The following is a 15,700-nucleotide window of genomic DNA, read 5'->3' on the forward strand; positions in this document are numbered from 1 at the left end:
GGTGATTGTGTGGGTGGTATTACCTCCTTGGTTGGTGACGTAGAAGGTACCATGGAAAGCTGTGGCAAATTGCTGTAGGAGGTTACTGTTGCAATATTTATCAGTGAAAATAGAAGCAGAAGAAGCAAGTTTTGTTAACAGGAAGACTGGTTTAAAAACACATTTTGTTTTTTTTTATTTGGTCTGGAGTACCTTGAGCCCCACAAATTACAAGGGGAACCCCCAAGCATTAACAATGATGTCAGAGTCTTCAAGGAGTTTTCAAGCCAGACAGGTAGAGGTTGCTGGGGCCAGTCAGATGGCGGGAAACGGCGGTTGCCTTTTCTTATAGGTGGTGGTTCTTCTCTTGAAGGTTTGTATTTTAGGTGATCCTCTTCAAAACACTAACTGCAGGCAGTCACCAGACTTTGGGTTGTAATTTTCACCAGGAGCTAAACTAACCACATCCATCAAACTTTCTTGTCCTTTAGGAAGCTAAAGAATGAGACTGCTGTTGCAATGCAATTAGTTGCAATGCACTAAACCATTTCACCCCCACACTGTCCATATTTGCTATTTATTGCCTTGTTTTGCATTCCTGTGCTTGATACGACACACTTCCGAGTGATCATCGAAAATGCCGAAGATACCCTAGTAATTTTTTCTATCTTTGATCATTAATTGTTTTAGTCACTCAAAAAAAATTTTTTAATGGAAAAAAGCACCTTATTTACTTTCTTTTGATTTATGTTAGCTTCAAAGTACTTCTTATTTACCATTTAATGCTTAATTCCGATTCTTTGCTGAGATCCAATTTCTTAGGCTAGCTAAAAGCCTTGTAGTTCCTTTTTTTACATGACCAAAATTAAGAGCCTTTGTAACTTTGTGCAGGTGGTACAGTATCTGGCTGGATGTGGACTGCAGAGCTGTGTAATGCTGGTGCATAAAGGATATCCTGACATTGGTTGGAACCCTGTGGAGGGGGAGCGATACCTGGACTTCTTGCGCTTTGCTGTATTCTGCAATGGTAAAAATAAACATTTTGAATTTAAGCAACTATATTATGTAACTGACTTTTTTAGGTTCTAGATTTGAAGTGGAAGTCTGCATTTTTTGTGTCACAAGTTGTGTGACTGGCTCTGTCTCTGATACATGGCCAGGTGAGAGCGTGGAGGAGAATGCCAATGTTGTGGTGAGGCTTCTTATTCGTCGACCTGAATGTTTTGGCCCTGCACTTCGAGGAGAGGGTGGAGATGGTTTGCTTGCAGCAGTGGAGGAAGCCATTAAGATCTCTCAAGATCCCACCAGAGATGGCCCGTCTCCTATGTCTGAGAACAGCAGAACACTGTAAGTCAAATTCTAAACTGAATGCATATCCTTTTCAAAACTGCTCACAAATAGAATTCTGAAAAGAGTGAATATGTACTTTTATTTGCAACAATTTACAGCTGCAAGTCTTTTCGGGTTTGTCTCAACCAGGTTTCCACATCTAGAGACTAAAAATTTCAACCTCAGTCAGACTGGATGGAAAGCTTTTGTGAACAGTAGTTTCCAAGCCTTGCCATAGATTCTTAGTTGGAATTAGGTCTGGACTTTGACTGGGCCATTCTAACACATGAACATATTTTGATCTTAACCATTCCAATGTTACTTTTCCTGAATGTTTTGGGTTAATTTCCTTTTGGAAGATGAACTTCTACCTCATGACTTTTGCAGCCTCTCACAGGTTTTCTTCCAGGATCTCTACTGCATGATGCTGCCACCACCATATTTTACAGTAAGTTCAAGTTCAGGGTGATTTGCATTGCCAGTTTTCACCACACATTTGTAGTGTTTCACATTAAGACCAAAAAGTTCAATTTTGGTCTTATTTGAGCACAACACCCTCTTCCATATCTTTGCTGTCCCTACATGTCTTGTGGAAAACTGCAAATGGAACTTCTTACAGCTTTCTTTCAACAATAAGTTTGTTCTTGACACTCTCTCAGACTAGATGTATGGAATTCACAACTAAAGGTTGTCCTGGGGACAAATTGTTCCACATGGGCTTCTTGGCTGCTTCTAAGAATAATGCTTTCCTTGCTCAACTTCTCAGTTTAGGTAGGTGGCCATGTTTTGGTAAATCTGCAGTTGTGCCATACTCTCCATTTACAGATGATGTGCTGAACAGTGCTCTATGAGATATACAAAGCTTGGAATATTGCTCTCTAATTGAACCATGCTTTAAGCTTCTCAACAACTTTATCCGTGGTCTTCATGATGTTTGATCCCTAATGTTATGTAACACACTTCTGAGGCCATCAGAGAACAGCTGGATTTAGTAAATTACACACAGGTAGACAACTCTAATTATTAAATAGATGGCTTATGAAGGCAGGTTGTTTTTTTTAGTTTTTTTTTTTTTTAGTAAAGGAGGCCAAATATAAATGCACACCACACTTTTCAGATTTTTATTTGTTAAAATGTTTGAAAAACATGTTTCATTTTTCTTCCACTTCAGTATTATGTTACTTTGTGTTGTTCAAGCATATACAATTAAAAAAAAAACTTGAAAACTTGTGGTTGTAACATGACAAAATGAAAAAGTTCAAGGTATGTTAAGAATTTTAAAAAGAAATTGCACATCTGTGTGTTAAAATTCATGACAGAAATTCTTCTAAGAATAGATGATGCAGTTATAAATGATATTTCTTCTAATTGCAGAATCAGTGTTGTGCATTTTTACCCTTAATAAGAACTAGTTCCAATTTCTTAACACAGATAATAGATGACTTAATTCAAATTCAAAGTTCATAATTTGAAAATTTTGAACTCCCAAGATGAACTAATTTGCATTTATTTATGAAATTTTCTAAAGAAAGTCTTCTAAAAATTATGTTCAGTTTTGGTGGCTGCTAAAAGTCAATTACCATAATAATCATAGGTATGGTTTTTGTAACTAGATTTATGCTTAAGGCATGCTGTTGTAATACCTAATCAAACTCTGTATCACCACAAAAATATATATTTTTTTCTATAGTCAGACAGACACTCTTACAAGTAAGTATTTAAACCTGATATCTATAATAACATTCATCCAAGTAAAACTTGCATTTCAAGGTCTCCAAAGCTGAAATTGCCTTTTAAGTTTAAAATGTGTAAAATAATCCATTGGTTTAATGGCTGTTGTAATATTTTTTGGCTAGATTTGATTTGTAATACAGGTATGTATAATTATCCTCTGCTGCTGAAGGCGAAAGGGCAAAAATGTTATGTCTATGTCTGTGGGTGTTTTCTATAATGAAACTTTGAAAAAATTAATTATTGGATAAACATGTACATCTGATTAACTTTTGGGCATAGACATTATAATGGTCCATGATCAGCGCACATACATTAGTGGAGTAACATGAATGTACTTTGGTTAAGAAAACAACAACAAAATACACTGCAAGTATTTATGACAGAGGTCCAAGTAACCCGATGCATGTCTCTGAGGACTTGGCGAACTTATTCCAAGAACAGGAAAAAAAAATAGTTTTTAGAATGACATGATTATTAAATCTGTATCAGGGTACAGATACCATCTACTAATTTTAGTATGAAATTGTGCCAATAAAAGTACTTATTTTTCTTTTGGCTGTTCCATTTTCAGGGGTTGCTAAAGCAAGTCATCCTCCTCCATCTAAACTCTGTTTTCTGCATCCTCTGTCCTCACTCCAACTACCTCCATGTCCTCTCTAACTGCATCCATATATCTCCTCTTTGGCCTACTTTTTTGTCTTTTTCCTGGTAGCTGCATCTCTAACATCCTTCTACCACTATACCCGCTATCCCTCTTCTGCACTTGTCAAAACCATCTCAGTCTGGCCTCCTTAACTTTATCCCCCAGTCATTCAACCTGTGCTGTACCTCTGATGACCTCATTCCTAATCCTATCCATCCTTGTCACTCCCAAGGAGAACCTCAACATCTTCAGCTCTGCCACTTCCAGTTCTGTCTCCTGTCTTTTTGTCAGTCCCACTGTCTCCAAACGATACAACATAGCTGGTCTCACCGCTGTCTTGTAAACTTTTTCTTTGACTTTTCATTTTACATTTGCTGCCACCATTTTGTCACAGATCACTCTTGAAACTTTTCTCCATCCACACCATCCTTCCTGGACTCTCTTCTTCACCTCTTTACCACACTCCCTGTTTTCCTGGACAGTCAACCCTAAGTACTTGTAGTCCTGCACCTTTGTGACCTCTGCTCCTTGTAGCATCACTAATCCACATGCCTCCCTCTTTTTCATACACACATACTCTGTTTTGGTACGGCTGACTTTCATCCCGTCTTTCAAGTGCATACCTCCACATCTTTAGGTTCTCTTCCACCTGTTCCCTGTTCTCACCACAGATCACAATGTCATCTGCAAACATAGTCAACAGGGATGCCTGTCTGAGCTCATATCTTAGTCTGTCCATCATCAGAGCAAACAAAAAGGGTCTCAGAGCTGATCCTTGATGCAGTCCCACCTCCACATCGAAGCTATCTGTCACTCCTACAGCACACCTTAACACTGTCCTGCTGTCCTCATACTTGTCCTGTACCAGTCTAACATACTTCTCTGTCACTCCAGATTTCCTCTTTCAACACCACAGCTCCTCCCTTGGCACCCTGCTGTATGCTTTTTCTAAATCCACAAAAAACAATGAAGTTCTTTCTGACCCTCTCTGTACTTCTCCATCAACATCTTCAAAGCAAAGATGGCATCTGTGGTGCTCTTTGTTGACATAAAACCATACTGCTGGTCACAAATAGTCACCTCTTGTCTAAGTCTAGCTTCCACAACTCTCTCCCAGATCGTCATCGTGTGGCTCATCAACTTATTTTTCCTGTTGATACAACTCTGAACATCACCCTTGTTCTTAAAAATTGGCACCAACACACGTCTTCATTCCTCAGACATATTTTCATTGTAAAAAATGCAATTGAATAATTGAGTCCTTACTGTCAGCTCTCCTAAACACTTCCATACCTCCACTGTTGTATGCTTTTTCTAAATCCACAAAAAACAATAAAGTTCTTTCTGACCCTCTCTGTACTTCTCCATCAACTGCCTTCCCCTTCTTCATCCTCTTCAAAGCTTTCCTAACTTCATTCTTACTAACATTTTCCACCTCCTGGTCCACAGTTTCTATGACCTCTACTCTTCTTTCCCTTTCATTCTCTTCATTCATTAGCTCCTCAATGTGCCCCTTCCATCTTCTCATCACACTCTCCTCGCCTTTTAGAACTACCATTTCTGTCTTTAACAAGCTTAAACTACTGCACATCCTTTCCAGCCTGAACTATCTGTCTTTTCAGTCAATACAAGTCCTTTTCTCCCTCCTTAGTGTCCAGCCTCTTGTACAACTCATCATACACCTCCTGTTTTGCCTTTGCTACCTCCCTCTTTGTCCTATGTTGCATCTCCCTAATTCCTGTCTACTCTCTTCAGTCCTCTCACTGTCTCATTTCTTCTTGGCTAACCTCTTCCTGTGGATAACTTCCTGCACTTCACTATTCCACCACCAGGTTTCCTTGTCATCTTTTCTCTGTCTCCACCTACCAAGTACCTTCCTGCCTGTCTCTCTAATCACTGTTGCTGTACTAGCCCAGTCACTTGGAAGGTCTTTCTTACTATTCAGAGCCTTTAACATCTCCTTTCTGAACTCCTCATAACATTTTTCCTTCCTCGGCTTCCACCATTTGCTCCTCTTCTCTGTCTTGACTCTTTTCCTCTTCTTCACCAGAACAACCATCCTACACACCACCATCTGATGCTGCCTGGCCACATTCTTCCCTGCCACAACTTTACAGCCTGCAATCTCTCTCAGGTTACGTCTTCTACACAGAATGCAGTCTATTTGCATACTCCTGCCTCCATTCTTATAGGTCACCCTGTGTTCCTTCCTATTTTGGAAATAGGTGTTGACTCCTCTAGGCAAAATCCACCACCATCTGTCCTTCATGGTCAATTTCCTTGACACCAAACCTGCCCATCACCTCCTCATCTCATTTGTTTCCTTTACCGACATGTCCATTCAGATCTGCTCTGATCACCAGTCTCTCCTTCCTGGGAATAATCTCTATCACTTCATCAAGATCCTTCCAGAATTTATCTTTCTCTTCTACATCACATCCAACCTGTGGAGCATAACCACTGACAACATTGAACATCAGACCTTCTACTTCTACCTTCAAACACATTACCCTATCTGACACTCTTTTTGCCTTGACCACATTCCTTGCTAACTCCTCCTTCAGGACCTCTATTTCTCTTCCTATCCACACCATGGTAAAACAGTTTAAACCCTGCCTGAATGCTGTGAGCCTTTCTGCCCCTCCACTTTGTCTCTTGCACACATAATACATCAACCTTCCTCCTCTGCATCATGTCAGCCAGCTCTATACCTTTGCCTGTCATTGTCCCTAGGTTAAGAGTTGCTACCCTTAGTCCTACAGTCTTGGCTTTCCTCTTCTCCCTCTATCTCCTGGCACGTTTCCCTCCTTGTAATGTTCAAGTAATAGTAGCCCAATTTTCATCGGCACCCTGCTTGTCAACAGCACCAGTGGCTGTCGTTATTAACCCGGGCCTCGATCAATCTGGTATGGTGTTGTTTGGATGAACTTGTATGTTAGTTTTTGCCCATTTACCTGGGCTTAGAACTTGCACAAAAGATGCACTGGCTTATGCTTGCTAGTGGCTGGTTCATGCCAATAAAAGTACAAAAAAAAAATAAAAAATCAGTTGGTGGTTTTTTAAGGATGTTTAGTAATGAGTATTTAAGGATGTATATTTCTCTAAAAACTTTCAAGTTATGCCACATTATTCATACGTTTTGCAACACTTCAAAAATCCATATATAAGATATGTAATATGAGGAAGTATGCTCCAGCCAATTTCTGTCTAGAGTCGTCCGAAACCAGAATACCAGTCAGCAAAACTTTGTCTTTTGGATAATCATTTTCATCTCTCTGCTAATCTCAGGCCGGGCCAAGGAACTGTGTATGTGGATAAAGAAAATTACGGAGAAAATGGCGGAGTCGAACAACCGACCTGAACTCACAGAGGCCACCTCCCAGTTAAGCCGACACAAATCCATGTTAAACACGTTGTTTGAAAAGCAACAAATGGAGACCGGTCGGCTCGACCAGCTAATGGTGCTAACACAGGAAATACACCAAAAGCTGTCATCTCTGGTACCGCCCTCACCTGCTGCCGCGGCTTCCGCGGCTTCCGCATCCGCTGCCGCGGTGGCAACAGTCTACTTCTGTTGCCACCCACTTCCGGGAGGTACCGTCTCCCAATCCGGAACATTTTTCTGGGGAAATCGGCAAGTGTGCCGGTTTCCTTCTACAATGCTCTCTGTTTTTTTTACAGATCACCACAGTCGTTTTTTGATGACGCTTCAAAGATCTCGTACATAATTGGTTTACTAAGAGATAAGGCTTTAGGATGGGCAGAGGCTAAGTATAGCTTTCGCACTATCAGTCAAATGCTATTTAATCGATTTAAAGAGGATTTTGAACAGAGTTTTGGATATAAACTTAATGAATCTGAAGTCACCAAGACGTTGTGGGGCTTAAAACAAAGACAGCGATCAGTGGCTCAATTCGCCATCGACTTTCGGATGTTGGCTGCTTCTTCCGGGTGGAACGCTCAAGCACTTAAAGGGGCTTTCATTAATGTGTTGCAGGAACCTCTCAAGGACCAGCTAGCCGGGAGGGACGAACCACGGTCCTTGGAGGACCTGATCGAACTTACTATCTGCCTTGACAACCGGCTGTGGGAGAGGCAACGCAAAAGAGACTGTAAGCCCCACGCAACTTACTTTTCCACTACTCCTCCTGTTCCCAGTGACCGGCGAACGGAACCAAATTCTACCGGGTTGGAGCCCGAAGCCATGCAACTGGGATGGGCCAGGCTGAGTCCGGAGGAGAGGCAAAGATGCTATGAGGCCACGGAGTGTTTTTACTGTGGCGACAAGAGGCACATCCGAGCTAAATGTCCGCTTCTGGTAAAAGAACAACCTCATTAGATAAGCGAGGGGTTCTAGTGAGCAGTTCTACACAACCCCTCGGGTCCCTTATTTTCCTTCACACTACGATTATAAATGAATGGTCGAAGATTGCCGTCCACGCTTTGGTAGATTCGGGAGCTGAACAGAGCCTCATCTCAGAAGACCTGGTCCGCAAGTTACAAGTCCCACTGCAGGAAATAACCTTGCCACTACCGGTTATGGACATCTTCAGCCAGGTCATCATCCACATCAAACACCGGGTCCATAATCTACAGTTCATAATTACCGGTATTCACCATGAATCGGGTGAGTTCCTGGTTTTTTTCCTCACCCACTTCTCAAATGATTTTAGGCTACCCATGGTTACGTAAGCATAATCCTGTGATAAATTGGTCAGAAAAAAGAATAGACTCCTGGAGTGACTTTTGCCTGCAGAATTGTCTCCAGTCTGCCAGACCCGTTCTCTCTGTAAAGAAAGAGGCCCTTGAGAAAATAGAGCTATCCAAAGTACTACTCGAGTATCACGATCTGGCTCCAGTGTTTAGTAAAGCCAAGGCTATCTCACTACCACCCCATAGACCTTACGATTGTGCCATAGAACTCCTACCTGCAGGTACGAGCAGTCCTTCAGAAGCTTCACAAGAATCAACTCTTCGTGAAGGCAGAAAAATGTGAGTTCAACGTCTCTTTAGTAACCTTCTTGGGATTTATTTTTAGACAGGGTTATTATGAAACAGACCCTGAAAAAATGAAAGCGGTGGCTGAGTGGCCCATCCCCTCCGACCGACGCCAACTGCAGAGGTTTTTGGGCTTTGCCAACTTTTACCGCCGTTTTATAAAGGACTACAGCCGGGTGGCTGCTCCACTCACCCAAATCACATCCATCAAATGACCTTTTGAATGGACCCCTGAAGCCCAAGCTGTTTCCAGTGAGTTAAAATCACGTCTTCTTTCTGCACCCATTCTCCACCACCCCAACCCGAAACTCCAGTTCATGGTGGAAGTGGATGCCTCCGACTCGGGGGTCTGTGCCATTCTCTCCCAGAGGTCGCCATCTGACAGCAAGATTGATCCATGTGCCTACTTCTCTCGTCGCCAATCTCCAGCTGAACGAAATTACGACTTAGGAAACCGGGAGCTTTTGGCCATCAAGTTGGCCCTGGAGGAGTGGTGGCACTTGCTGGAGGGCGCAGAGATCCCCTTCCTAATCTGGACTGACCACAATCCCCACCAGGCTAGGTGGTCACTGTTCTTCGGTCGATTTAACTTCTCCATAACCTACAGACCCAGTTCTAAGAATGTCAAGCCAGACACCCTGTCCAGACTCTGGTCGATTCCGAACCTCGTAACCAAGAGGAACCCATCATCCCTCCCGCCATGTTCATCAGCGGGAGATCACCGAAGCCCAGAAGACAGATCCAGATCCTGGCGGAGGACCAAGGGGCAAGATGTACGTTCCTGAGGCAGTCCGTGCCAGAATTCTGGACTGGCTACATTCCAGTCAATTTTCCTGTCATCCAGGCATTAACTGCATGTTGATTCTGACCAACAGATATTTTTGGTGGCCAACCCTGTCTGCAGATGTTAAGGAGTTTGTGGCAGCCTGCACAACGTGTGCCCGATTCAAAAGCAGTAACCGAACCCCTGCAGGCCTTCTTTAGCCACTACCAATTCCAAGTCGCCCATGGTTTCACATAGTCTTAGATTGTGTCACTGGCCTACCTCCATCTCAGGAAAACACTGTCATCCTCACCATTGTTGATCGATTCTCCAAAGCAGCCCACTTCATCCCTCTACCCAAGCTCCCTTCAGCCTACAAGACCGCCCAGCTCATGATTCAGCATGTCTTCCGCATTCAGGGTATTCCTTTGGATGTGGTATCTGACCGGAGACCTTAGTTTGCCTCTCAAGTCTGGAAGGCCTTCTGTAACGGTCTTGGAGCCAAGGCGAGTCTCACGTCCAGGTACCATCCTCAGTCAAATGGTCAAACAGAACGCTGTAATCAAGAACTGGAGGTCGCACTTCGATGTCTGGCTAGTGACAATCCATCCTCATGGAGTAAACAACTCACTTGGATAGAGTACGCACACAATACCCATGTCTCAGCTGCCACAGGTATGTCACCTTTCGAGGCATCTCTAGGTTACAATCCCCCACAGTTTCCCAGTTTTGAGTCTGAGATCTCTGTCTCGTCAGTCCAGTCTCATCCATGCAGGTGCCGTAGGATTTGGAGAAACATACACTCATGAGGACCATTGAACAAAACAAGAAGAGTGCTGATTGTCACCGTTCAGCCACTCCCTCGTACAAGGTGGGAGACAGGGTTGGGTTATCCACAAAAGACATTCAGTTAAAAGACACAGCTAGAAAGTTGGCCTCTCGTTTTATTGGCCCTTTCCCCATTGAACGTCTTATTAACCCCACCTCTGTCAGTCTCACTCTTCCGTCAAGTATGCGCATCCATCCCACCAGTTAAAACCAGTGGTCCAGAGTCCTCTTAGCCCACCTACCATCCTCCCCCTCCCGCCCGCTAATTGACAACCATCCTGCCTTCACTGTAAACCGCATCCTCAATGTCAGAAGAAGAGGCAGGGGTTTCCAGTAACTGGTAGACTGGGAAGGCTACAGACCAGAAGAACGTTCATGGATCACCAGGTCCTTTATACTGGACCCTGCCTTAACCTCTGATTTTTACAGAATCCATCCCGAAAGACGTCCTAGATTGCCAGGAGGTGATCATTGAGGAGGGGGTACTGTAAGGTACTGTACTGTAAGGAGAGTTTCTGTCTCCGCCCTGCTGGCGGTGCCAGGAACTCTTCCTCCACAGCTGCAACCTGTTACCCTGAATTGCACCTGTATTTAAGCCCCTGGCTGGTTCCAGATCTTCGCTGGAGCATTGGGTCTTATGGGTCAGGATCTCACCCTAAGACCACTGATTTTGAAAGCTCATGGTTACGGTAACTCTTTGCTTGTTGTTTCTCCCTTTTTGCCTTAGGACTTGCTACTCAGTTTTTTGTAAATACCTGCTCGCCTGAAAATCACGGTGCACTTACCTGTGGACTTACCTGTTGTTTGGATTCCGGATCCTCCTCCTCCATGACCATCTCCGGTGGACACGTCTTCACCTCTACACCTCTCTTCTCGCCGAACCTGTAAGAAAGGAACATTATTCACTACACTATTTCTACAAACAAGATTAAATCTGTAGCCGAGACTCACCTTGCCCCCCCACCCCCCACCCCTTGCCGTTTCAGATCATTCTGGCAGCTTTTCCCAGCGTTCGCACTTTAACACCTGTAAATAAAATCACCTACCTTTTTACTTTGCCTCTGTGTCTGGTTTTTGGCTCCCACTCTTAAGACAGACTCTGATTTATGTCAAGATACAGTACCTATAAAAAAAAATATTCACCCTCTTGGAATTTTTTTTTACTTTTTTTGATATTATAAAACAGTCATGGTCAATATAAATTGGCTGTTGTGTCATTTTGCTAAAACTTCCACTATGTGTCAACATTAGGTGGCACTTCTACATTACCATCGTACAATTTCATCATCATGTTCAGGTCAGAAGAAGTATTATTATGTTAAAGTTAAAGGCAGCTGGGACGACATACATGTCATTTAAGGACACTTATGCTACAATGGCAACACCTCCAAGTTTGCCAAGCTGCCGTGGCCATGCCCTTTACAAATTTTTAAATTGGCTTTTCAAAAAGTTTATGCTTTCTACCACAAATTTGAACCTGTCTGGACAGTTGGTGTGAGGGAAATACCTTTAAAAGTCTAAAAGTATTTTTATTGTAACTAGGTGTCGCATTGACAAAGTCAACACATTAGCATATGGCTCTGTTCAGGACTGGATGCCTATCTGTCACATAGATTTTGTTATAGTTTGGACAGTATACAGCGATGTTAGCCCTCATGTCTTGTTTGACAGGCAAGTCCAAAAAAAAAAAATGACACCCACACCTTTTGGATTTTTTAAAACTAACTTTTGTGCACTGTCTTGTCAAGGCACTTTAGTCCAAATCTGAAGTTGATGCACTCAAATTTGAAGACAAAATAGTGTTTGGTGTGACAAGTGAAAATTACCAAAAATTGACATTTCATTAAAACTTTCCAAAATTCAAAACTTCCTGCAGGTTTTACAATATGGTGCCAAATTTCATAGGTGCATGTTAAAGTAGTAAGAGGGGTGCATTCAAGATGTCTCTAGCGTGCCAATTTGCAACACCCACATCTGTATTTTTGTGCCTTCTCATATTTATGGTAATATTAAAAAAAAACAAAAAACAATTTTAAATATGTGCCAAGTTTCACCATGTTCCCACCAGAATGAGGTATATGTCATTTATGGCCAGTTATGCCCAAACGGCAACACCTTCAACTTCGCCAAGCTGCCCCAACCATGCTCGTTGCCCCTTACTGGCAGTGAATATTTTTTTTGGTTTCTCAAAGGGTCTAAGTTTTACTCAACAAATTTGAAGCTGCTGTGATGGTGTGAGTGTGGGATTATTTTACTGGAAATAATATATAAAGGATTGAAGAAAAATCTTCGTTCTGGAATTCAGAAATTATTTAAATTAAAAGAGAATAAATATAATTTATGAGGATTGTTTATATTTGAACAAGCTAAAGAAAAAAGTCAGGTCAAGTCTAGATGTGTTTCAGTTATTGGCGTGAAATTGTGGAATGAATTAAATGATGAGCTTAAATTATGTCCTTCTTTGGTGAGCTTTAAAAGAGCCTTAAAATGTATAATGATAAAATCTTATACTGTTATGTAGATGTATATTTACGTATTGTGTAATCATGTATGCAAGTAAAGTGTATGTGTATAAATACGTAAATTTGAATATAAATGTGTTTATATGTACTTATACAGGAAAATTTATTTGTGTAGTTATTATTATTATTTCTGGAAAATTTATTTCTGTAGGCTACTGAGTTTATGAACAGGGTAGGCAAATATAAGCCTTGGCTTCAGTAGTTTTTACTGCCACTAGGTGGGGCAGTGACAAATTCACAACATGAAGCATGTGGCCATGTTCATGACTGGATGCTTTTTACTCATGTACATTTTTGTGTAGTTCGAAAAAAGGAACAGCAAAGTTATACCCTGGGTCTTCTTTGATGGTGAAACGGGCAATTCTGAGAAAAAGAAAAAATCCTATTAGCACACTGTTTGGATTTTTTAAAAACTGTTTAAAACTGTTTTGCATCATCTTTTCAAGGCACTTTGGTCAAAATCTCAAATTGATATGCTCAGATTTAAAGATGACTGTATAGCTTAATGGGCAGTACAGCAGCATTGTAGTTAAAGCTGTTGCCTCACAGCAAGAATGTCGCAGGTTTGCCTCCCGGCCTTTCTGTCTTGAGTTTGCATGTTTTCCTCGTTGGTGTGCTCTGGGTACTCTGGTTTCCTCCCACAGACCAAAAACCTGCACGCTAGGTTCACTGGAAACTCTAAATTTTCATTAGGTGTGAGTGAGAATGTGAATGTGTCAGATTTGAGTGTGACAAACCCAATGCGCATACTCATCTTCAATAAAAAAAAAAAGATTTATTAACAAACAAAAGCAAGAAAACAAAAGCCTGATGTGGCAGCAAAACTAACAACAACATGAAACTAAACTGTGGCAAGGAAAGAGAACACACGGACAAGAACTGCATACCAGAATGAATGAACCAGCAATGAAGTGGAGAAGATGACCGGATTTTAAAGACAAGGGTAATCAGGGGAAATGACTGCAGGTGAGTAATTACAAAACTTGGGACAAGTGTAGAAGGGCATGGCAGGCAAACAAATAAACTGAGAAGTGAATGATGACAGGAGCACAAAAACACAAGGAGTAAAAACAGAACTAAGACCAAACTAAACTTAAAGATGACTAAAAAACAAATAAAACAAACAATAAACCCAAACAGAAACATGAAAACCAAAAATAAACTCAAAAATACTTAAATCCCTGACAGAATGATTGTTTGTCTCTATGTATCCACTGTGATAGACTTGCAGCCTGTCCTGTTTTTTTCCCACTTTTTATTTTTTAGGAGTATTAATGTCAAATTATCACTGTTATTACTATTTTTGTTATAATTATTACTTTTTTTCATAGAAATAGTAATGCAATACTATGCAATACAGGTCAATACTGTTTAAGCAGCAGGGCTTGGCATTAACACACGATTCAACTGCAAGGTGATGAAAATAGTCTTTTTACAAATTTTTCATTTTATTGAGAAGTCGTAATATATAAAACATGTGACATGTCATTTGTGAACTTGTTCAAAATAGTTACTTACAGAAAGGAAATTATGCTAGTAACAAAAAAAATAAACCGATGAATGGCCAAAGGACATTAGTGCTGGTCTAAGGAATTGAACCTGAAATGACAGGCAGCAACTCTAAGCATTGTACTAATGACACATTCTTGCAGAGTTCTTACTGGAAGGCATTTATATGTGCCTTCCAGTAAAAAGGCTCATATTAAGTGTATGGATAGAACAAGGTTCCTAACATATCAGTAATGTTACAGAATCAACCTGTCACTCCTAAAGATTATAATCTTTAGAAATTGGCCTTATCAGATCCATGCAGGAGACCGTAGACTGCAAACTTTCCAGCTTAAATCCAAAGGTATGCCTAAAGCATACACAGAGGGCAACATGTTAAATTTTCTTAATATTTGTAGATCACAAGCTCTCTACAATATACAGTCAGCTCTAATTCTACTCATACTGTCATCTCCATTAAACTAGATTTTTTTTTCAGAGCAGACTGTCCAATGTTAACTGGTTTTGGTTCCTACTTGAGCTCCTTTCCAGTTTTTTAGACTTTGATGGTTGCTGGTTAATTGACTGAGCATAATTAAAGCAACATTGTGTTTTGATAGATTTGGCTTACATCTTTGACCCCATGATCTGAAAATCAATAAGTATTGTTTATGCCCTCTAAGGTGTCCAGCTGTGCATACAAATACCCCAGGATCATGACAGCAACAGTTTTGAAGGACTGTTTTCAAAGCAATACCATTGCTAATTTTAGATACATTGGTAAAACCATGTTACTATCCAGCCACAGTGCAAATATGCTTCAAGAAATCTTTGAGGAACACAATAAGCTGAGGTGTAGATTTGGGTTCCAATTTTGTCCAAATATCAAACCAACTGGGCAATAAAAAATGTCTTGAACAAATAAGACCAACCTGTAGACCTTTTTTGTTTGCAGTACTTGAAAGATTTACTACTTTACCCAGGTGACAGTGACCTTCAGTAGTCAAGTGAACGGGATTTTGTATATTGAAACATCACAATGATGTAGTCAGCAAAAGAGGGACTTGCTAAATATTAGGTGGAAGGGAGGTCATAATGTTATTGCTGACAGGTAATATTTAGCAGTGGAGGCTGGTGGAGTTTTCTCCAGGGAGGGACTATAAGTCCAAAATAGACATATACAAAAACATATACTAAGGTATCACATTAGTGTATTTACATGAATTAAAACAACAAAAGCAACATTATAATGTACATATAAATGAACATATGCACAAGTGCTTCCTGAACACACCAATACTTACAAAGATGGAGGTCCTCCAAGGACAAGCGTGTAGGGCACATTTAGCATTTATAAGACCTGTTTTCTCCCTTATTTTTCAAAGCTTTACCAGAGAAAACACGCCAAAGTTTGTA

General features: G+C 41.1%; 1 protein-coding gene across 1 annotated transcript in view; it reads left to right on the forward strand.

Moving 5' to 3' along the window:
• Positions 1–15,700, forward strand: part of ryr2a (ryanodine receptor 2a (cardiac)) — a 509,073-nt gene that overhangs the window by 263,085 nt on the left and 230,288 nt on the right. The window contains exons 47-48 of the mRNA XM_037973568.1: positions 871–1,006; positions 1,140–1,326. Coding sequence (XP_037829496.1) covers positions 871–1,006; positions 1,140–1,326 — 323 coding nt within the window. The remainder of the gene's footprint in view (positions 1–870; positions 1,007–1,139; positions 1,327–15,700) is intronic.

Source organism: Kryptolebias marmoratus, linkage group LG2 (assembly GCF_001649575.2).
Source record: "Kryptolebias marmoratus isolate JLee-2015 linkage group LG2, ASM164957v2, whole genome shotgun sequence".
NCBI classification, from domain to species: Eukaryota; Metazoa; Chordata; class Actinopteri; order Cyprinodontiformes; family Rivulidae; genus Kryptolebias; species Kryptolebias marmoratus.